This window comes from Sturnira hondurensis, unplaced genomic scaffold, assembly GCF_014824575.4.
Source record: "Sturnira hondurensis isolate 20B ecotype Veracruz unplaced genomic scaffold, ASM1482457v3 Scaffold0021795, whole genome shotgun sequence".
NCBI lineage: Eukaryota > Metazoa > Chordata > Mammalia > Chiroptera > Phyllostomidae > Sturnira > Sturnira hondurensis.
The window spans coordinates 1,027,562-1,052,024 of NW_028094426.1; the positions used below are offsets into that span (position 1 = coordinate 1,027,562).

General features: G+C 41.1%; 2 protein-coding genes across 3 annotated transcripts in view; one reads left to right on the forward strand and one right to left on the reverse strand.

Moving 5' to 3' along the window:
- Positions 1–684: 684 nt before the first annotated feature.
- MANSC4 (MANSC domain containing 4) lies at positions 685–7,481 on the forward strand. The gene is made up of 3 exons (XM_037033845.1): positions 685–1,383; positions 3,845–3,979; positions 6,799–7,481. Exons 1-3 carry the CDS (start codon positions 1,155–1,157, stop codon positions 7,470–7,472), a joined length of 1,038 nt encoding a protein of 345 aa, XP_036889740.1. The 5' UTR covers positions 685–1,154; the 3' UTR covers positions 7,473–7,481.
- A 2,732-nt stretch (positions 7,482–10,213) lies between these two features.
- Positions 10,214–24,463, reverse strand: part of MRPS35 (mitochondrial ribosomal protein S35) — a 37,619-nt gene continuing 23,369 nt past the window's right edge. For both annotated transcript variants that reach the window (XM_037033841.1, XM_037033842.1), the window contains exon 8: positions 10,214–11,760. In XM_037033841.1, the coding sequence (XP_036889736.1) occupies positions 11,491–11,760 (270 nt within the window). In that variant the 3' untranslated portion in view covers positions 10,214–11,490. The remainder of the gene's footprint in view (positions 11,761–24,463) is intronic.

Below are 24,463 nucleotides of genomic sequence, written 5' to 3' on the forward strand. Positions count from 1 at the left end.
AACTAACGTCATCTTGGACACCATGAGACATAAAACATACAATTTCATGGAAGAGGCCATTGTCACTGCCTTTAATGTAGTGTCAAATGTTTGGCATTGCAGTTCAAGTAATTTTATTAATATTTAGAAATTTAAAAGGACATTGTCATTTTCCCAATGCACATTTCTCAGCAACTCCTGCTTCCATCAGAAATACTGTGTCTTTCGGGATGGGCTTCACCAAGAAGGCTACTTTGTAACTTGCAAACACAAACATCAAAAACCAGATCAGACAAACCCCAATTTGAACTTCTTCACAATTTTCACTGTGAATTACACTATTCTTAACTGAATAATATACACCTTAATTGGGTATTATATTCCATCTGCATTATAAGGCACTTTTTCCTTTTCTGAATCTTCAGAGTTTTCTTTTAAGAAAGTTTTTGGCCCCCCCCCCAAAAAAAAGCCTGGGCCTGATATATATCCAGGACCCATATTCAATGTTTTTAAAATCACAGCAAAATTAAAATTTTAAATTTTCACTTCTTTCAGTTTTCCTGTACTTTCAAGATTTTTTCTTGTTAGTAAAAACAAAAATATCAAACTGGTATACAAACTGGTTTCCTAGTGAACTTGAATACTAGAATTTAAATTTAAGAAAAAAAAAAGAGATAATTGAAAAAAAATCTGTAGTCACAAGTTCCCTGCAAAACGATGTCTTGTTTCTGGTGAAATGGATCCTTCTCTTATCTGACGTCAACTGACTAAACTATTGTGTTCCTCAGACAGAGTCTCAGCTAGGATTTCCACTTATCTTTACATTTACTAAGTAAAAGGTGTTTGTAACAATTCACTTTCAGAGAAAGAAGAAGAGAGAATCCACGTCTTTAAGAGACTAAGGGACAAGGTAATGAAATGGCCTGGAAAGTGTACAGAGTTAACGCCAGCAGGTCAAATGTTCACCTGGGGCTCCACGGGGAAGAAGCAAAAGAAAACTCAACATGCGGTCAAAGAATGGCCTCATTTTTCTGGAAAGTGACACTCTAGATGCGATCCAAGGAAGCTGTCCCTTAGCAACAGCCCCGAAGTCCCGAAACCGTCCTAAACCGTGATGGTCAGCTCCAGCTTCTGCCTGCAAATCAGATTCATTGCCGCATCTTCTCACCAGGGAAATGCATGTGGCCATGTTGGTGGCGGACGTGGCACTGCTCCTGAGCATGGGGTGGACGGCAGACTCTCTCTGCTCACCCACTATTTTTTACAGAGACTGCTGGATCCGCCGCTTCCCAGGGCTCCTGCTGGACCTGGAGGAGTCCCAGAAGATGGGGGCTCAGTTCTTGAGATACTATACTGAAAGCACTGGCCAGAAATGCAGTCGGAGCTGCTGCCTTAGGAAGGATGGTAAGTATTAATGATCTGTCTGAGCAAAAAATAAGAGGAATCTTCCAAAATGAAGACCTAAGGAGGGAGTCCTAGGCAGAGGGTCCCGTGAACAGTTAAAAACAACTAGCGAAGACAGACGCCCGGAGATGAGGGAGAGGAAGAGAGAGGGAGCGACATTGGACAGAGCGCAGCTGGGGACAGTGTAGGCCCGGTTTACAAATCTGGGCATGACCCAGAAGGCTGCAGAAGCTGCAGGTAACAGAGAACCCTCTGTTCCTCTGTGGAGTGCTAAATGAAAGTCTTTCTGCAAGTGTCAACTAACGATATTCCTATAGCCCAGAGAGAGCATATCTAATTTCAAACATGTTTATCACAATTTTCTTTTCAAAGTTCTTTGGTGGTATCGGTGTGATTTCAAAATTTTTAAATGTGCTTGCTTGTGTTGACCAAATGTGGGATGTACTGAACAGGAATTTAGATTGTGGTTCATATTTGGAAACAAATAAGGAGATATATTTCAAATAGAAAAAAGAGGAAGAAAGGGGGAAGAGAGAGAGAGAGAAAGATTAAGATTAATTTTCAAAATATCCTAAGAGATATGGTCTGTCCGAAATCGGAAATTAGGGTTTAATAGCATCCGTATAACAGGACCAAAGCCTGTACTTAGGCAAATATGTCATTGTTGCAGAATTGCAAGTTACAATTGTTTAAAGACTTCTTTCATTTATTTTTCATTCTGCCACGATTTTAAAGCTTCTTGGAACGAAACAACAAAGCAACACAACACTTTAAAACAATTCTCTTGGTTAGTTCTGACGTACCAGTTGCCAATGCCTCCAATCCAATTATGCATGCAAGATTTTGGATGCAAATGGACCTACTTGGACAGTCTCAACTGTCAAAAAATAAAACATAAATAAACTGTCAAAAGACCACAGTTGTGAGAAGTTGTCCCAGCCTAAGTCCTCAGAAGTTAATCAGGCCCAGAAGACAGCAAATAAATTTATTAAAGGAAAATCTTTTGGAAAAGGTAGCCAATCCAGATTGTCACCTTAGAGGGACTTCTAATTCCAGAAACCCTTACTGAGGGGCGGTAGGGGAGTGGCGGTACTGTCTCACTCAGCACTTTCTCAGGGCGTCCAGTTACCTCTCAACACCAGGGAAGCGGAGGCTTCTGGACTTTCAGGCTACTACAAGCCTCCAGGGGAGTTCCATGGGTTTAGAGCCATGGTAGCTTCAAGCTGTGACTTTCTGCAGAAGCAAGGGCACAAGTACACGTCCCAGTTTTTAGCTGGAAGCCAGAAGAACTTAAAAAATGCCACAGTCCTGCAAGAGCTAACCTGTTCAGAGGGATCTCTGAAATGCACACAAAGAGGAATGTAAAACACTTTTAAAAACTATTCCCTACAGCATCGACTTTCTTATCAGAAATTTAATGTCTAAATTGGAATAGATTTTATTCCTCTCCGTTGAACTTTCCAGCACAGCCTCACGGAATGCATTTGTGATCTATAATGTATTAGCAGTGTATTATTGCCTTTTGTCCTATTCTTTCTCCTACTGGAAAAGCTTTCAGAAACATGGGGTGTCCCAGAAGTAATGGGGGTTGCAGCTGCCCACGCTTAACCCTGCGCAGAAAGAACGCAGGTTCAGTGACGGCAATTCCATAGCAGCTTCAGGCATCTCTCAGGCCTGGCAATCACACACAGTCGCTCTGTAGTCTGTTATTAAAGAAGTTGCTATCTTCTGGCTAGTGGATACTTCAGTCACCTGGTTTCCGCTACACTGCAGCAAGGAAGCGTGTGTTGCACTTTAGGGCAGATAGGCTGAAGATTTGCATTTCACAAGGATGACTTCAGGTTCTCCAGAAATAACACGATGTATTTTAAGGAGGACACTGACTTAGAAATAAAGGAGATAGGCTGAGCAAGTAATGTCCTCCTACCCACTAAAATCCAAATGCTAACATCCTTATCTATCTACTCCTTTCCTCTTTGAAGGACACTGATGAGGCTGTTCATCTCCTATGTAATTTTGCAACATGGGGCCAGAGCACACCTGCAGTCAGGGTCAAGGCTGGTGGCCTCTCCACCATCTGGCCTCTCCTAGTAATGTAGCCATTACTGTTTTTCACCATTTCCATTATTCCCTTTTCTGTTACAGTATTTGTCCTCTTATTTTCGTATTTCTTTCTCTGGTGAACCTGAGCATTCTAAGAGAGCATTCCACTTAGAAATCTGGTGTGTGTGTGTGTGTGTGTGTGTACACATATACATAGATATGTGTGTATGGGCATATCTGATACGTATTTTCTTTTAAAAGGGTGGTTACGATAGTTTCTCGTGTTCTGTAAGCAGTCTGACTATAGCCCTGCAATGCACCGTTAATCCCGGGCTCAGGACAGAGACGTGCTAGCAGGGCTCGTCACACGGGGAGAAACCAGGACCAGCTACAGGGTCCTTTGCTGTTTCCCTTCCAGTGGCCTGTAACTTGGCCGTCTTCTACCACGACCCGATGCATGACAGCGTCAACTGCCTGCACATCCACTGCCCAACGACAGAGAGCTGCATACTGGAGCCAGGGACCAGCGCCATCTTGTACACCATCACGGACGGTAACGATTTCTGGGTGTCGATTGTCTTTGGGGAGGGTTGGTAATAGCTTCCTCGTAGAGGCATTAAAACTGGCTGGCAATAGCCGTGTATCGATCCCTCAATCATTATTTTTTTCAGTGAATTCTCTCAGGGTGGAAGAGTTTGGAGCATTCAGGATTGAAAGGAAATTCCCTTTAGGTTGACATGTTCAGCAGTGATACGTTCAGCAATGATGAGTTTATTCCACATGAGAGCAAATCAAGAGATCGGACAAGAGGTTAGGCATTGTATTTCATTTGTCACAAGTTCCCTCGGCAAGAGCCAAAGCAGCCATTTCTACTTCAGTAGCTAAGCATACCACTATGAAATAATAATAATAATAATAAGCTAAATGACAATTTGGGGGTTCACTGACACGGAATACACAAATCCTATGCACCACCTCTTACATACATTAGCATATCATTGGCCTCAAGATAACCAGTGTGTTTTATTTTAGAAAACAAACAACTTAAGGGTCCTTTGCCCAGATATGTAGTAACCTCAGGGTGTAAATTAGTAAGCAAGAAACAATAGGTTTCTATCATCAAAATACAAGGGAGGTGACTTACCGGTTTGCACTTACTGCACCACTAGGCCCCGGGCTGTGCGCGCCACTGCGGGAGGCCGCGGCACGCGTCTGCCGTCAAGTCCCTTCCAATCTGGCTGACGGCACAGGTCTCACAATTGGTGAACAACATAAGTAAACACAGAAACGTGTGGCACTGCCTCAAGTACAAAGGCACAAAAGAAGGGGCGACTAAGGCAAGCTAGATAGTTCAGAGGCTTCAGGGGAAGCAAGACTAGCTTTGCCCCACACACCACAGAAGGTAGTACAACTGGCCTGGCTACACAATAAGGGTACCCTTGGGGCTGCACTGAAAATACAGATGAGGTAGGGTAGGCTGTGGGCGGAGTAGAGTTAGAAGGCAACAAAGTATTAAGTGATAAGAGGCCATCATTGAAGTGATGTGTCTGGCACCTTAGCCTCGGAACAGTATTGGCAGGAGGCAGACAGTGTAGTCAGGGGGCAGTTTCTGGGCAAGGTCATGAGAGCTGCAATGCAGAGGAGGGATGGTGATTGGCACACTGGGGAGGAACTGGGCAGCATCAGTTACTTTTGGACATTGGAAGAGAGGGATCAAAAGTCACTGTGCAGAACAGATTCCACCATGGGAGCTGAGAGAACCAGCAATGCCACTGAATAGGACAGAGACAAAGCGATTGTGGTTTGGGGGATGTTCAGTGATGCCGTGCAATGTCTCCCTCCAACAGAGCCCAGGAGAAATGAGATCAGAGCTCAAGAACGAGGGAGAAACTGGTATGTGCCATCAGCGCAGTGGTGACAGCTGATGGCAATAGTCTCCTAGCAGGGAGTGGGTATGCAATTAAAGGAAGATCGTGAAAACTGCACAACCAGTTGGGGCCAAGAAGAGAACTAGCAAAACAAGGGAGAAAAAATGAGAGACAGGACTCCAGGGCCCTGGGAGTCACAGAAGAATTAAAAAACAAACAAACAAACAAACAAAAAAACAGTGGCCAGCAGCATCAAGGACATAAGGGAGCCAAAGTGATAAGACACAAGGGATCAGGACACGAGGAAACTACTAGTTATCTCAGACGCATAATTTGACAGAACAGCTAGAATAGAAACCAGATGACAGAAGGCAAAAAAACCGTAGCCAGCAAGGAAGCGAAGGAAATGGGTGTTGGTGTGTCTGGGAGGGAGGGAGGGAGACCTCAGCATCAGGGCCAACTGGACGGCTGCTGAGAGCGTTTCTCCCCCTTGAAAGTCAGAGCAGCATTTCTGAAGTCACAGGAAAAGGAGTTCGTTTTCAAGAAGAGAGAAAATATGGCAGCACCCTCGGGCGCAGGAAAGGGGTAAGATTTAGGGCTTTGCTTGTGATTTTGGATGCAGCTACACTGCTCAGGCCCTATTTTGTTTCTTTATTCAAAATGCTGCGAGATACCTCAAACGGTTCCTGTTTCCGTAGCTCTCGCACCAGCACTCACTACTGCTGCCCCAAAGCCCGAGCAGGCAGAGTACTCACTCCCCACGGTGCAGCCACATCTGTTCCTAACCGCAAGTGTCCTGGAAAGTTCAGTCCAAACGGGCCCAGCATGCTTCTCAGCCTTTCCGAAGCAGCCAGTTCAGCAACTCATAGCGGCAAAACCTGAGACTTCTCCAAACTATACTTCGTGGTCCTCTCTTCTATTACTATTTTTCTTTCATTTTTACTGAATTTATCAGGGTGATGCTGGCTGATAGGAGCACACAGGCTTCAGGTGTACATTTCTATACCACTAGAACTGTGTGTTGACATGACCCCACTACCCGAAGTCAAGCCATCTTCCCTCACCATGTATTGGGCCCCTCCCACCCGCCTCTGGCAACCAACACATGGCTATCTGTGTCCACATATACGTGAAATCACATGGTTCTTAGCTTCTTCTGACGTATTTCACTTAGCATAATGTTCTCAAGGTCCATCCTTGCTGTCACAAATGGCTGAGTAGAATCCCAGACTATGCATGCACGTACCGCATCTTCCTTCTGCAATCCTATCGAAGGGCGCTTTGGTTGTCTCCATGTCTGGGCCATGAACAGCGCTCCGATGAGCGTGGTGCGTGTATTTTTTGCGAAGACACGTTTCCAAGTTTTTCAGGTAGTTGGCCAGGAGAGGGATTGCTGGGGCATAAGGTAACTCTTGTTCTTCATTTTTTGAGGAACTGCTGGACTGTTTTCCATAGTGGCTGCCCTAGTCAAAATGAAATGAATAAGGCTTTATCTATCTTTCAGGTATAGATCCAGATTTGCTGGTTTTTGGACAGGCACCTCCCACACATCTAAATGACCATTCTCCACCTAACGAGTGGGAGGCACTAAGGAATCTAAAGGCGATGAATGCACGTCAACAGCAGCCCACCACAGGAAAACCGATGCTGCCATCAACAGAGGCTCCAGCACCAACCACACATCAAGACTGGGCTGTAAACGCAAGCCGTACTAGGTATTCCAAGGAATTAACCACAGGTTCTTGGGCAAGATTCATTTCCCTGAACGCTTCCACTGCCCCCAAGGTAAATAAGGTCTCACGCAGTGCCGCCTTCATCAGCAATCCAGATAACAAGACTGTCTCTGCTTTCTTTGTGCCCACAGACAGAAAGCCTTCTCATATGCCCATCCCATCCCCCCTCAACAGCAACAAGCAATTGCTGAACAAAACCAAAGGGTACAACAGCGGGAACCACACCTCTGAGAACGAAGACAAGACCCCTAACGGGGCACCTGTGCCTTCGAAGACGTGGCTGGTGCCTGTGGCCCTCTGTACCTCCGTCATCTTTCTGTGCTGCTGTGCAGTCCTCCTGGCATCTGGATGCTGTCGAAAGAAGCAGGGCCAGTATACACCAGGACAGACAAAGTCAGCACCCGGGCAAGTTAAAAAAAGCTACACGCTGAAGGAGAGCTCCTAATAGCAAGAGCTGTAAAAGACTGTAAGCTTTCAAGAGGATCATTCTTAGTTTTCTGCAAGGGCCGTTTAGTTAAAAAAATAATTGTACAGGATGCCCACTCCTACCCGTAGCTACAAAAAGCTAATGCTGCATAAATGTTACTGCTTTTTTGTTTGTTTTTAAATAGTGTATCCTTTTGTCCAATTTCCAAAATTCTGACCTCTGCAGTTACTGAGCATCGTGTGAGAGAGAGAGTTCTAAGTGGTGTACGTGTACAATTCTTTGAGTTGCGTATACTACTCTTGCCCATTACGCTATTCTTACCACATTACACAGACGAAGGAGCTGAGGAAAAGACTAAGTATCTTGCCTACTGTCACACAACTACAAAGGAAGTGACGCCAGGACTTCACAGGCCATCTGGTCAAAAGTCCATTGTCAAAATCACTGGTAGACTAGAAGCCTCAATTTTCTTAATAAGCACGGGAAAAATATACAGGGAGAAAAAAACACTGTCACATCTTATTTGTCTCCCATCTAGGTCAAATTATTGTTACACGTTAATAAAATCTTACAGTGGTTTGAGCAAAAGAGCACCATCAATGGTCAGTTAATAACCCATGAGCAAATGCTTCCTGATTTTTGTAATTGTGTTTCTTTGGTTAATCCTTCTCGATCCCAAACCATCCTCATTTCCTAAAGATGACACTCCTTCGTGTACTGGAGATCTTCAAGTTTTACGATGACTCCTGATGAACAAACTTGGGAGTTTTAGTTCCCATCTCTTGCTTCCACACACTGTTTATCCAGCTGCAAATATTAGCACTGGGTACCTCAGTTCTGTCCACTTCTTACACCAGATTTACCTACATCTTAGACTCAAAAGAAAATTGTAACCTATGTCTCCGATGATCTTCAACTGTAGGCCCTTAACCTTCTCCCTGAAACTTTAATGTGAGAACAGACATTAACACAGGCATAAGCATCAAGACTATAGAAGAGAAAATCTTATTATAGACATAAAATAGTATTGATCCCTCAGAATATTAACCATAAGTAAATCTGAGTTAAAAATTTTAATCAATTTGCTTTAACTTGCTATTTATAATAATATCATACATTTGTTCAATTCTCTTCCTGTCCATTAGGGAGAAAAGCCCCTGCTATTTAGGGGGTATGTCAAAATTTACATTATCCTAGAATTATATTTAAATAAATAATTCAGGAAGCTGTCTTTAAAAATTATTTCTACATTCATTCTTTTAAAAGATTACTCTTCTTTCAAATGTGTACAAGTTACTTATGTGTCCCAACACACTAGAGCCGCTAGGGGGGTAAAAAAAGTTTTCTTTCCTTAGTTTCTCGGGATTTTACTCATTCCTTAAAATTGATAGTGTCATGGGAATGACCACAATTTGGGAAACATGTATTTATCTTTGCAAGGAAACAAACTCATACTCTTCTTCTTCAGCCCCTACCTTTGCCCAGCAGGTCAAAAACAAGCTAACTTAGACAGCAGAGGCAATCAGACCAAAGCCGGCTGAAAAGCAAACACAACTGGGCCTAGAAACACGTCCGGGGGGGGGGGGGGTCAAAGGGACCAAAGAGCGCTCCTGACAAAACTAGAACTTTAGGAAATGAAGACATGGGGCCGGTGTCCAACTAAGGGTAAGGTCGTTACACTCACTTGGGAAACAACCGCGTACTGAAATCTCTGCAACGCTCTAGGTAGACCTTTAAGTCTGAACGGCCCAGTATTATGAAATACCAATACTGGAAAGAAAATATGCGAAGAACTAAAGCACCCTACAATTAAGAAAACAGGTTTATTTATTTGTCTATGTGTTTAAGCAACTTCTGAACTATTTAACTTAAGAGTTTGAAGTCAAAAGTGACTGCCCTTCAGTACAGCAAAGCGTCCCCCAGAATCGCCATTGCAAGGGTGACTAGGATAATATTCCTTGTACATATCAGATCAATGAATAAAGGGCAAAAATCTACCTGACAAACAGTGCTGTTTAATTACAGCTAAAATCACAATGACAGCAGATGTTACCTTTTAAGGTCGTTTTGTATTAATCTTATAGCTCTTAGCTATTGCTATCCTAGGTGTGTGAAAGCCTTCAGGTCAGTGAGCCAAACTGCAAAGGTCAGAGGGCACAGTCCTGCACAAGACCACCCCCACACTTCTGACACCAACTCTCAGTTCCCGCTGGGGCAGGGGTCCCTAATGCACCCTCAGGTTGGACAATTTACTACAATAACTCACAGAACTCAATGAGAGTTACACACACGGTTGTGGTTTATTACGGGCAAAGTACACCGATTACAGTCAGCTGAGGGAAGAAGCACATAAGATGAAGCCCAGGTAGGTTCAAAACCCATAGCTGAGGGTGAACTCTCCTCATCCGCCCAGGCAGGACGAATTACTCTCCCAGTGTGCCTGACGACATGCCCAGAGTATTGCCAACCAGGAGAGTTTGCCCGAGCCTCAGTGTTTAAAGTTTTTACTGAGGCTCCATTACATAGGTATGATTGACTAATTACCTGGTAGCTGATCTCAGCTGCCAGGCGGACTGATTTACCAGATGACTCAAAGTCCCCACCGAAATCACCCGGTTGGCTTCCTGGCGTGCCTGAAATTATCAGGTGTGGCCAGCCCCACCCTGAAATCCCCTGTGAGCGGCTCAGCCCTAAACAAAGACACTTCTATGAGGTATGACACAGATTACCTCCCAGAAGCTTTAGAGGCAGGCCATTGGGAAAGGTCAAATTCTTTATTATACACCATTACTCCCCGCTTGCGCCAGCACTGTATCATTGCTACAGGATTGAGGACCCTCGTTTACTACTCTTCACACGTTCCCTCGAGATGTTTCCTCCTTCAGTCCTGTTTCTGCCGAGTTTTCCTGAATTTTGAAAACAGTGTAACATTTCAATACTTAGGTATGCCTTAACCCTGATCTAAAAATTGCTTTTACTTTGCTCTTCTTTCACTATTTTCATCCAGTGAAATACAACGTACCTCCCTCCTTTTCATATTCAAAGTCCCATTGTCTTTTCTAACTACCGCCTCTTGGGCTTGCTAATCCCAAATCATACCTTTGATTTACATAAATCTTTTGGGCAATTTTTTGACATTCCTTTGGCTTTCCTTTTGTCCTCTAATTCTGTCAGGCAAAGTAAGTCTTAGGCAAATAAACTCAGTAATTCCTTTGTTTTGTTTTTAAATTAACCACATGTGGACAACTTTGGAAGTAGTAAGAAATGACATACAGATATACTTTAAATACACTGCACTGACAGCTAAATGGAAGGAGATGTTTCTTAGGGCAGTTCTCATTTGTCGTTTACTCCATTGCAACTCAAGGTCTTTATTTACACCTCATCTCTTTCTTCAGCTGCGGAAGCTCTAGTGGGGGATTCAAGCGATAAATACCGGGTGACCTCCACTACCACCTTCTGCAAACTCTGGCTTGGAAAAACAAGCCCAAGAAAATAGAGAAAGTAAGGTGCTAAACAGAACGGAATCAACATAAAGTGACCCCCAAATAGAGGAATGGAACCAACTTTCTACTTCCAATGACCTGTTTCTAATCAGAATTCCCATCTGCAAAACGCATGGCGGCACCTGGGTAAACAAAACACTGGGGAACCGAGTTCTGGGGGGCGTGCCTTCCCAAACCACCAAAACCACAACCCAGAAGCATCCAGAAAGTGCTCAAGTGTAGGGAAACAAAATAACTATATTATATAGTTACATATATGTGTAACTATGTATATTTATAAGTTCTGAAGTTGTTATGGTAGAAATAAAATCAGAATCCTTTAAAACCAGAAGCAATCACGGAGATCTAATTAGTCTAACCACCCCAGAATATAAAGAAAATTTGTGAATAATCATTGCCATTGTGTATTAGTATAAAAAACTCTGACACAAAACTATGTTTCTATAAACATTTTAAATTTCCTATCAAACTAGATAACAATTACATATAGATGACAAAATCAATAAATCAAGCACATTTTTGTACATAATTCACGTCAGATTTAATAGTCTCTTCACTGATTCTTTGTATTGAGAAAGGGTATTTTCATTGTCCCCCTCGTTCTTAAGACTAACAACAGACTTTTTGTAATCTTCGACCTCTTTAGTGCCAAGGAGCTGCTCTTTATTTACTTCCAGGTTTTTCTCTGCGGCCTTAATTTGGAGAAGTGTTTCTAGGATGTTTTTTTCCGAGGAGCTGTTTGTCCATACATACTCTTCCATGTCTGCTTCCGTCTTATGTTTCTCCCATTCCTCAGTTTTCTGAAAGGAAAAAAACGAGTTCTGAATTCTGAGAAACATCACCCAAAGACAACGCTGGTGTTGCGAGGGGAAGAGTCGTGCGTGGAAGGCAGCCCGCCCTGGCCAGCCCTGCGTGTGCGCACTTCACCGGGCACTGCCCTCCTGCGGGGCCACAGCCCAGGGCTCGCGCTCTTTGCCATGGACACTCCGTTCCCACCCACGGACTCCGAGTGCACATAGCAACACCATCTTCCAACAGAAGACATATAAAACTCCTTTTTATTTTTGCAGCTTTCTAGTCCCTAAACTCTAACGCTTCAACAGGCCACATTTCTGTGGTTAAAAATGAGAGTGGAGACTGTATTTATCTTTGTAACATGCCGTTGGGGTAACAGGAAAGACCAATTATTATACTGCAATTAAAAATATGAAGTATGTGTGTAATACATGATTTTCAGTCATAATGACTTCATATATTCTGGAATTTTGCTTTGGTATTATCTTTCTTTTCTGTTCCTATAATGGAAATAATTCTTGTGAACACTTTTTTTCTTACAAAAATTATTACCAAGCTATTCTAGGGAGCAGTGGTAGGTTTCAGAGTAATATAATTCAGCCTTATGATTTAAATGAAGATGTAACATTTTGTGAAAAACCAAGCCATGCCGTTAGTAAACAGTCTGCTCTGGTTCAGAGAAGTGCCGAATACCAGCTACATTCTTTCCAAATTAACACACAACCAGATTCTGAGCTATAGGCTATCACAGAACCATCTACTATTCTTACAACTTTAAGGTATTAACTTCCAAAGTTATAACTTCTAAAGCACTAAAAGAGAGGTGGATTTGTGGGCTGTCAGAAACTTTTTCTGCAAAGTCCTGACAGACCCCACCTGAGCACTGGTGAGCACCAAGAATGCGGTAAGCAGTTTTCACCCAGGCTCCCTGCTGTCCTCACTCCAAGGAAAAGAGGGCGCACGCTGGAGCTCTGCCCCTCGAAGGGTAGAACATCAGCCCCACCGAGCACAAACAGGCCACCGGGGCTGCCACCAACTCAGCAGATGCCGGTCAGGTGGAGGAAGCCTAGGAGAGAGGTTCCCCTACCACAGAAACCACACCAGGAAGGAGCCCTCCTTGCATCCTCCAGACCGAGTACCCTCTCTGCTCCCAGAGGAACCAGTAGGATGGGAAGGTTTCCCTGACCCCCAAGTCCTTAGCCAATATAGGTATCTATACTCACAGCTCCCTGTACTGTCTGCCCACCTTCCTATGCTGAATTCATGGCTGAGGACAATGTCTCAACTACTGTTCTAGAAATATCTTATGTGGTTGAGAATCAACTCTACAACCCCTTTCTGTCTGGTCGTGAGACTTCTGGCTTGGCTAAGGGGAACGGAAATCCTGTGAAACTTCTGTTGTGCCTTGCCCGTGTACACACTGTGGGAAACAATTTCTAACAGCCAAATTCTGAACTTGTACATTTAAAAAAGCTACTGACAAAATTACCCTGCCCCCATCTAGTTCTTTCCGTACTATTTGGGGAAGAAATAAATGTTGGTTTCTTAAAAAGTGCTCTGAGTAAATGGCCCTATCTACTCTTAGAAATGCTTTAAACATTTCAAGACAATGTCATAGTTTCTTCATAATTCTAATTTACAAGTGAAGGATATTTAAGGGTCCAGGAAATACATTTTATAAAGCATTACGTATAACAGTCAATCCATCTCATTCTTGACTGCTAGAAATGAAGTAATAAGAGATTGTTATTTTTAATGCAATAGTTAGTTGGTATTAATAGATTAATATGATTCATAAAGACTACTCAACAGCTTAAAAATGTTTTACCTGGATTTTTTAATTATTTTTTATTTACTGATTTTAGAGAGGGAGAGAGAGAAGGAGGGGGGAGAGAGAGAGACATCGATTCGTCATCCCACTTATTTATGCATTCACCGGTTGATTCTTCTATGCGCTCTGACCAGGGATCGACCTGTCACCTTGGCATATCAGGACAACTCTAACCAACTGAGCTACTCCGGCCAGGGCTTCACCTCGATTTATCAAGATTTTCTTAACTGCTTTGAAACAGATGCTTAAAAGAGACATAACGAAAGCGAATACACAAATCATTTCCAACATTTTATTTATAGTCCCCTGACATTCTGTATACACAATTCTACCCTGGTTTGCTGGGGTGTGCTACAGGTGCGCTGTGATGCTGATTCCCTCAGGCCTCAGGAGCCCAGGTGAGCCTGGAGCAATGACCAGTTCCCTCCTCCTTCACTCACCTCAATTTTACAATCATACTGTAGTGATACTACGATGGGGAAACCTATAGCAACAAACAAACAAACAAACAAACAAACAAACTGCAAGAAAACAGCTCAACTGACAGGGCTTCCCCCCAGCGTGGGACTGCTACGGGGCGCCCTTTCATACACATTTGCTGACAGCCCACTACCTGCTGGGCGTGCTAGGAGAGGCAAGCTGTCTCCACGTGCCCCAGCTAAAAACAAATGTTTTCACCTCCAATATTTTAGGCAGAAGGTACATTTGCTTGTTCATAGGAGATACGTGCTGACACCCCCCTCCAGGTGAAATAAAAAATAGTGCTGGCTAAAACAAAAAGCCCTTCATTCAAATGTGATTGGGTTGACACTGGAACAAAATTCAATTTAAAAGCTAACCATTTACATAAGTCTATTAACTCTGCTAAACACAATTTTTGCAATTAAAAATCTACTACAGAAATATCAAACATATACAAAAGTACTTCAAACATATACAAATATACATTTTGTGTGTATGTCAGACAACAACAGTGTCAACTCTCATCCACACACCATCCGGTGTCAACACTCGACTCACAGCCAATCCTGTTTCACGTATGCGGTTCTATATACAAAAGCACTGCTCCCCTACCATGCTCTCACGGAATTATTTTGAAGGAAACCTCACTTTGTCATTTATCCAGATTAATTTTTTCTTAAAAAATAAGATTTTAAAATCATAACCACAGTATTGCAGTAGTTTGTGGTATTCTGATTCACAAGAGCCTAACCTAGGTCATCCTGTTCATTCATTCCATTTATTCATTCATTCCATTTATTCATTCATTCCATTTATTCATCCCATCAATCAGCAATTCCCATGTGCTGACGATCTGCCCAACAGCTGTTTCCCTGGTCTCCTCTTGCCCAGAATTCTGGCCACAGTTACTAGACAATGCCTGGGTGAAGCAGAGCCCGTCCCTCATAATTTGAATCCAAAGAGAGAATTAAATTCAGCTTAGTTTAGTTTTTAGTTGCATTGCTTTGTTCCCTCTCGCCTAACCCTCTGCCTTCCCCCGCCCTGGGGTGACTGGTCCTATAATTCCTGAAATAGTGAAGGTCATGCTTTCTGACACGTAGACTACACGAGGAAAGAAAATCAGTTTCAAACAAAAAATATGAGGCAGTTGCCTAGAGAGTAACAGGGCCCAGGGAATAAAACTGCCCATTCCTCAGATTTTTAGGATCCTTGCCCTCGTATCTTCTCAGCATAGCTACTTGATTGAGTTTCTATGACTCACAACAAGGGGGTCTCGACTACCACACGGAGCCCAGGAGAGAGGCTTAACGACAGAGTTTGGAGTTCGCCAGCATATACTGAGTTGTCCAAAAAGTCCATTTGGTTTTTTCTATAAAACAGAAGATATATTTTTCATTTTCACCAATAATTTTATTAATTTGGATATTATGAGAATGTGAGGTATATTCCAAGGGGAATAACATTCATTGTTCTCAATCTCTCGATTTGATCACTACCAACTTCACCTGGTCTACCTGACTGTGCAGCATCGTCCAGCAAGAAATCTCCAGCATGAAACTTCAAAAAAAAAAGAAGCAAAAAAGAAGAAACTTCACAAACCACTTTGACACACTCGACCAGTCACAACACCTTCTCCACACACTGCGTAAATCTTTTGTTTCAGTTGTTTTTACGTTTCTTAAAATAATAAAGCATAACATGGCAAAAACTGTTGTGTATTTTCTTCCAACTTCAATATTAAAATGGCTACACAAAAATTCACCAATTTTAGTTAAGTTTTTTTATAATGCACATTGATATGACAGCTGTCACAATATAATCTAACAAAATTGTTTCAAAAGACAGCTAAGTGCTGCTAGAGCCATATGGGGAAAAAAAACCTTCTTGGCCAACACAACACAAGATAATTAACATCATCTGGGAGAAGGTACGGAATGAAGAAAAAAGAGGGAAAGGACACAACTTGGGAAACAATTAAATATAATTGATTCAGACTAAAATATATAACACACATTCCCAGAAACATGGCATTTTCAGTTAGAAATATTATGGTTAAAATGGGCCAGTATTATTTTTAAATAAGCAGTATCTCCAAAATGTTACATTTAAAAATAACAATTTTGAAATATGATTTCTACATGTACATAACTTTAAATGGTCTTTTCGGAAGTTTCCTTTTTTTAAGAAAATGAACAAACATTTTTTTAACTTCAATGTATTTAAGCAAAAGCTCATTAGGGCCCCTAAAAACAAGGGTCAATGCCGAAGTGGTAATTACCCAGAACTGAATTCCGATACAGTATCAGCGGGCTGCAGTTCCACACACATCTCCCACAGAGAAGATGGAAAAAGTAAAGGGAAAGAAAATCATCTGCAACTCTCCCACTCCAAGATAACCCACCACTGCTGGGGACACATCATGCTCATCCTTCTAAATCCATTTTAAAAACGTTGCCATGATTAAGTTTTACTTACAATGTATAACTTATAATTCACAGTCAAAATTTTTGCTTTTAAAATACCACCCAGGATTGTTTAAGAGTTTCTTTACACCCCAAAGTGTCATTGGAACATATTAATTTTAAAGGGTAAACACCAGCGTGGTCAAATACTAGGGAGCAAAAAATCACTTGTAAGTTCAAACCGATCATCATTCAGGCAAAGAATCTGAGGCCTTTTTTTTAACACTTCAACCCCTGAATATTTATAATTCACCTTCAATTTACAAAGGTGAATATCATACATATACAGGCAGTATATAGTCTCTCTTTTCTTCCCTGCCTACAATGAGAGAACCTGCTCTGACTACAGCAACCCAAGAGAAAGCAACCTTGCACTCCACATCCTTTCTCTTTCCAGAGCTGGCTCGATTCACCCACTCATTCATTTCCTCAGTAAATACTGACTGCACAACTCCTGTGCCAGGCACCATGCTGTCCCAGACTCCAGTCTAGCAGGAGACTTGGAGTTCAGTAGAAGCCAGTCAGACGAGGATTGTGATCCCAATAAAGAAAAGAGCCCAGAAAGGCCAGGGAACTGAATAAAGGCCAAATGAGGAAAGCGGCATGGGATGAGTCTGAATAGCTACTACAATACTTACTATTCTGAGCCCCTTGCACATATTAACTCTTTTAACTTTCACAGCAAGCTTGTGAGGCAATACTGTGATTCAACCTGTTTTACAGACCAGGAGACTGAAGCCCAGGACAACTAAAAATGTGCCCCAAATCTTACTGCTTGTTAGTGGCAGAACATGTCCCAAGAAGCACAGAAACATAGTAAAAAAATACAAACACACACACACACAGAACAAAAGAATTCTTTAATTTGAATCTTTCCTCTTTATTGCCCTTGAAAGCTTAAATTTCAAACAAAGAAAAACATAGTAATAGCTAATCCATACAACATTCAGCATAACAGAAGGTACAGAAGTATCTTCCATGAAACACACATTTGTCACCTTCTACCACCTTATTCACAACCCCCTCTGCCTAGGACGTGAGTCACAGTAATATTCCACTTCTCATGATTACAGGCAAGGCATTGTGCTACACAGGGGAAAACAGTTTAACCGTTTAAAAAAGACCTGAGTTATTTGAAAATCAGAAAAAATAGAAAGAGGTAAATACGCATAACGAACAAAAAGTTACTGCCAATTCTTTTAGTTACCACAGCTAAATTTTTAACTTTATAATATCAAGAATTCAATTCAATTCACATCAATTTTTTTGAAAAATTTACTGATTGCTGATATGCTAGGCACTGTACTAGATGATAGAAATAAATAAAACGTACAGCCCTTGTCCCCAGTGATGACACAGCCTAATGGGGTTAGGCAGGCATGCATATAGACAATTACCGCAAAAGTAATAAAAGGATGCCAACTGAAGAAGAGCGGGGAGAGGACAGACAGGAAACATCTGAGGTGTATTAAAGGATTCATATGGATGTGCAAGGCTGATATTTTGAAAAAAGGTTATAAGCAAAGAGAAGAGCATGTGCAAAGTTATGAAGGCACATGTTATGTTCACCACGGCTGATGATGTAGAGGGTATGTAACCTACACTTCCTGAGTAGCTGATAATGAGGTGGCAAATGACTAGGAACAGACAAGCCAAGGAGTTTATAGATTTAATCGCAGATAATAGGGACTCTAAAGGACTTTATTAAAAAATAAGACACAACAGACTTGTGTTGTAAAACAATTACTTTAACAGCAACACGGAAGTTGGATGAGACAGGAAAATCAATAAAGCTATTACAGCTCTGACTGGTGGGCTCAGTAGGTTGGGTGTCATTTTGCAAACCAAAAGGTCACCAGTTCGATTCCCAGTTGGGGCACATGCCTGGGTTGCAGGCCACCCGATTGGGGCTTGTGAGAGGTGACCAATCAGTGGCTCTCTCGCACATCAATGGTTCTCTCCCTCTCTCTAAAAATAAATAAATATAATCTTTAAAAAAATGCTATTAGAGTTTTCAGGCAAAGGATGAAGAAGACCCATACTAGGGTGGCAGCAGTAGGGATACAGAGGAAAACGTGGTTTTAACTGATACTGAAAGGCTGAACCTGAGAAGACCTAGTGACTAATGAGATATCAGGGGAGAGGGTGAGGGGAGAAAACCGTGTAATGCTCAGGGTCACGACTTCAGCCACTGGGTGGGAAAGGATACAAACTGTCTGAAGGTCTTTAAGTACACGGTAGGCTCTGGAACATCAGAAGTAACACGAAGTCCTGTCTGAAGGCAAAGAAACCTAAGGCGTGTCACCTTCACTGTATTATCACCCCACTCAAGAATCTAGAACAGCTGCCACCTCCTACCACGTGAAGTAGAAAATTCAATGTGGGTACGACAGACAAACCCATCCATTTCCTTGACCTCTCACTCAGATTTCCACCCCACACCCTCAGCTCTGATACTAGATACATGTAAAAAAAAGTCTTAAAAGAGATACGCCGATCAGTTTGTTTACAACTGATCAAAAGAAAGATATATAATACTAAAAAACTTACTCATGATCTGAGCTCAGCATCAGAATCACCCATGAAGACTTTAAAATGAAAGAAGCCTGAGTCTCACCACTGGAGATTTTGATTCTAGAGTGTCTTAAAAAGCTTCAGGTGAGTCTGATGCAAGTCCAGAGAAAACAGATTATGGAGATAAGGCTGGAGAAAAACGAACTTGCTATTACACACCCTGCCCATAATTTCTCCCAGATGACTGAGCTAAGATTCACTCCCTTCTATTGCCTTCAGTGTTTCAGCCCAAACAAGACTGACGGGGGGCGGGGGGGGGGGGGGGGAGGGGAGGGGAGGAAGGAAGGGAGAGAGGGAGCGAGGGAGGAAAGCAGAGGAGGGATGGAGGGATGGAGGGATGGAGGGAAGGAAGAAGGGGAAGAAAATAAATTTTCAGTTAGTCAATTGTTAAGTCTGAAAAGAGAACAAAGTAGCAGCTAACACTCAGGGTTAATTTCAACTCTTATTTCACAATATTTTTCAATAGAAGGCAAAGTTGAACAAAACTAAATAATATGATACCATGGAAAGAATATGAAACTTTGAAGCTGCAGTTCAGGCCCAAGGTCTTCAGCTAATAAACTCCGACCTTGGGTAAAGTACTTAATCTCTCCACAATTTCTTAATTTCTCAATGTAATAAAGAGGTTATAAAATTTTTTTGATTCCTGATTTTCAAGGTTAGCACACATTTAAATGGGTGGCTGCACTAATGCTTTTATGTTTTTTTTTTTTTTAAGAGACACACCATTTTAAAGCACTGTTAAAAAATGTAACAACTCCTCCCCCACTCACACTCTATTTTGGGTTTCCTTTTGTATTCATCCAAGGTGATTATTTGAAACAGCACAGAGGTAAAAACAGCCAAAGGCAGAGACACAATTGATTCTCAGAGCAACACAGCTACCTTAAGAACAAGGGCCAAATGTGCCACTGGTCTGGAATCCTGTGACAGGTGGCGTGGAAGCACTCTTCACTGTCACTCATGTTCCTTGATGTCCTGACTCATCAGGAGAGGCAATTAATGTGTTTAACTAGCTGTTTTTCTTTAATAAAGCACTGTAACATCAGTTTATGCATAATCAGTTTATAAACAATTTTAGGCATAAAAACATTTCACATTGAAGATATGCTGAGATTTTACTAAGAGTAGCCAATATTGTCTAGATTGCAAATTCCATTAACATTGTCAAAAATAAATTAACATCACGAAATAAACTCACAGAAGTAAACATTTATGGAGCCCTTGCAGAATAATATAAAATTTGAATACTTTTCACTTAAATATTTGAAAAAATATATAATCAAATGAAAAACAAGCCTTATCTACTCATAACTGAAATCACACACCATGAAAATGAAATAGCTCAAATTGTTACAAGGGTATTTCTTTTTCTTTTCTTTTTTAATTAATTTTATTGAGGTGACATTGGTTAGGAACACTAGCAAAGGTATTTTCTAAAAAAGTGGGCATAATTATTAATTACTGTATTAATAGACCATTAATAATATATACCAGTAATCTAATTATTGCTAACATCTAACAAGTATGCTATATTTTATATTACTGAAAAGGGAGTTTATTTATTACTGTGTCAATTTAGTTATGAAGTGGGAAAAAACCTTCTACTTCAAAAGTCTACTTATGGATATCCAGAAGAATCCAAGTTTTAATACCTGTTATTAAACTTCAAGTTTTCTTACCCACCATTGAGCTAGATACTCTGACAAACAAAATACAATGTCAGATGCACACTAATGAGGGCTTTTTCATTAGTTAGAAAGACAAAATACACATGGGACAAAAATATTTCATGGAACATCCACTAAGACAAACCCTGAAGCCAAGTACCCTTGTGATCAATATAGAAAACAAAATAGTGTAACTTGCTATTTATGCAAAGAAGCAGTTACACGGAGAGGCTCAGTATGTCTAAGGAGTTGGTATCAAAAATTTATAAAGAACCCACAGCTCAATGGCAAAAACCCCAAACAATCCGGCTACAAGAATAGGCAGAAGACCTGGACAAACATTTTTTCCAAGGAAGACGCACGGAGGGCCAACTGGTACAGGAGAAGGTGCTCCACATCACTAATCAGAGAAGGGCAAACCAAAACCACAGTGACATACCACCTCACCCCCGTCAGGATGACTACTGTCAAAAAGACAAGAAATAACAAGTGTCAGCAAGGATGTGGGGAAAGAGAACTCTTGTACACTTAGTGGGAATGCAGACTGGCACAGCCACTATGCAAATAGTGTGAAGTCCCCTCCAAAAATTAAAAATGGAACTACTATATGACCCAGCAGTGCCGCTTCTGGGTATTTACCCAAAGGAAATAAAAACACTAACTAACATACCAGCACCCCACATTCACTGTGGCATTACTTACAATAACTAATATATGGAAACAACATAAGTGTGCTTCAATGAGTAAATGAATAAGAATATATTTTGACTAACAATAAGACTACCACGAAATACAAATAACACAGCCACAAGTTTCAAGCAACCACTAGTAATTAAATACTAAAACCATCCAAGGACCCCAGGACGTAGGATTTTTTACATCTCTATTTTCTAAAGCAATGCTTTTTTCTTCCCCCCAGTGCCCATGTTTTAGTCTGTATTTTGCACAAGTCACTTTGTAAAATATTTCACCCAATCATTTCTTAACCAGATCACCTGTAGAAGGTTTAAACAATGTCACACAGCAAAATTAAAATTTTAGGGAGTCTGTCTTTATCGTCACTTACATCAGAATGTGAGTAGGATACATGTTCTAGGACTTCAAATGCAACAAGGCACAGATCTCACCCCTGTGTAAAGTCTCTGTCAAATTAACCCTAAGCTGTCCACAGAAATTGGAAACACATGCATTTACAATTCTAAGACTTCTTCATTTGAGTATCAGCAACAATATTAATAGGCCTCCATTTACCGAGAGCCCACCATTTGCCAGACATTTCACATGAATTCTCCCTGATTCATCCAAAAATGCATGAATTGCCTCAGAGGTGAAATGGCTGACCAGGGCTCCAGAGGTAACAAGTAATGGGATTCTGATGTAGGTCCACCTGGTTCCCAAGGTTAAAGCTTAACTCACTCCTATGCTCACAATTGTGATGGTGGAACACTGACACAAGTTTCTGTAAGCCTCTGCATCTTAGAGCTGCTAAAGAACAAATGTCTGATGTCTGTCTGTCTCTTACCACCTTGCTTGCGCTACACAAATCATTCTCTGAAATAGGACAAAGCAAGCCTCCATGCCTGAAGTCTATGCTTTGTGAAGTCTGGTTTTTGAAGGCTACTTTGATGCTTCTACAGTTGAATTGTTTTGAAGAGCACACAACAGTACCTTCCTTATAGGAAATACCTTCTCAGACATGTTTCAGTAACTGTGATACAGAAAACTACTGCTTTCCTCTCAGTACCTCTAAGAGGTAACCTCCATGGAAAGTTTAAAAAGCTAAAAAAATAAGGCAAGCTTAGCCATTTCTATTAAATACTCTGAAACTAACCTAAAAAATAAAGGAATGGCCCTGTCCAGATGTCTCAGTTGGTTGGAACATCGCCCCATACACCAAAAGATTGCAGGTTTGATTCCTGGTCAGGGCACATACCTCGGTTGCAGGTTCAATCCCAGGTTGGGGCGTGTAGAGGAGGCAACCAATCAATGTTTCTCTCTCTCTCAAATCAGTAAGTAAAACAAAATTTTTTAAAATAAAGAAATGGTTTAAAAGGGGGCTCTCTAAATATCTCATTAAATACCAGGTGGTAGCATTTATTTCAAGTATGACTTTCATGCCGTTGAAGAAAAAAAATCATTTCGATAAAAATTCTGTTCCACCAGCTCTGCAAATTGCACAGCTCATCTGCCTCTAAAGCTTCTTCACCAATGGTCCTTGTTCAGAAAGGATCAGGTGCAACTTTAATATAGAGATTTCTAAGTAATATCTGTTTAAAACAGTTGTATGTGGCCAGTTAATTAAAAATCAAAGGCAACTTTCACTGAATTGATTTGTGCTTATCATTTCCTTTAGGGAAAATTCATTTCCTAGGTTGCTGGGAAAATTGGAGACTGAAAATTGATTGCCTTTTATTGTTTGGCATTAATTCTTGAGGTGTCAGTCACAGGACTATACCTGATGCTGCCACGTCGCTGGTTCAAAAGGGAACTTCATCATCTTACACCAAAGGCATTTATAAAATCAACTGACGGGAGAGGTTAACTGCTGAAATCACGCTGCTCCCCAAGCCAGGAATTAACAAACCCAGCTGAATTATGATCATCAAAAGAACCTAAAAGAAAAGAACAGCTACTAGCTACTTTTTGTTCTTTACTAAGCTTGTGATGACATTTTATTTTCTCTTATTCCCACTTTTCCTTTTATGCTACCACTGTTTTATTAACATGAATGAAATGAGCAGTTCAGAGAACAGTGGCATGTGTCCACAGAACTACAGCATCTCATGGATGGAAGGAGTTCCAAAGGCCATTTAATGCAACTCTTTATCCATGTCCCCAACTGCGTAGGAACATTTCCTACCTATAAAATTAAGCCACTCCATCTTTAGATGACTCAAAGTTTTCACCCAGAGAACTGAAGTCTGCATCGCTACTGCTTGCTGTATCCCCTGAAAGCTTAAAGTCATGAAAAGCAAGTCTCACCTTTTACAAGAAATCCTTCGAATGTCTAAAGAGAGTGACTCTTTCTCCAACTGCCTCCACTCATTCATATGCTCCTAATGTAAAATGCTATTGAGTCTCATGTCTATCTTGGGCAAACTGCAAAAAATTAATTTGTATGCGTATCTAAAATTATCTTAATGTTTAAAAATAAAATTTTAAACTCTACCTAAATGTTACCTAAATGTTACCAACCTAAATGTTACCTAAATGTTACCAACTTCAAATCAGATGCATTGATGCTCAAATATAGCAATATCTTCCTTACAAATGTGTATGCATATGCTAAAACTCTCAGTCAGACAAGACTATTTTTTAAAGATTTTATTTATTTATTTTTAAAAAGAGGGGAAAGAAGAGATAAAAAGGGGTAGTGAACATCAATGTGTGGGTGTCTCTAGTGCACCCCCTACTGGGGACATGGCCCACAACCCAGGCATGTGCCTGACTGGGAATGGAATCATCAATGCTTTGCTATGCAGGCCCGCACTCAATCCACTGCGCCATGCCAGCCAGGGCAAAAGATTAGTTTTAATACTATTTAAATAATTAATTCCCTTTAATTGTCTCTAATGTATCCCAGTGAAATGTTTACACGGCTATGTGTTAACTAAAAATTTAAAATACCTTTTTATAAACTCCTGAAGCTTTTTGTTCTGCAGTGTACTTGAACAACTATGAATTATAAATTCTCAAGTTATACAGATGA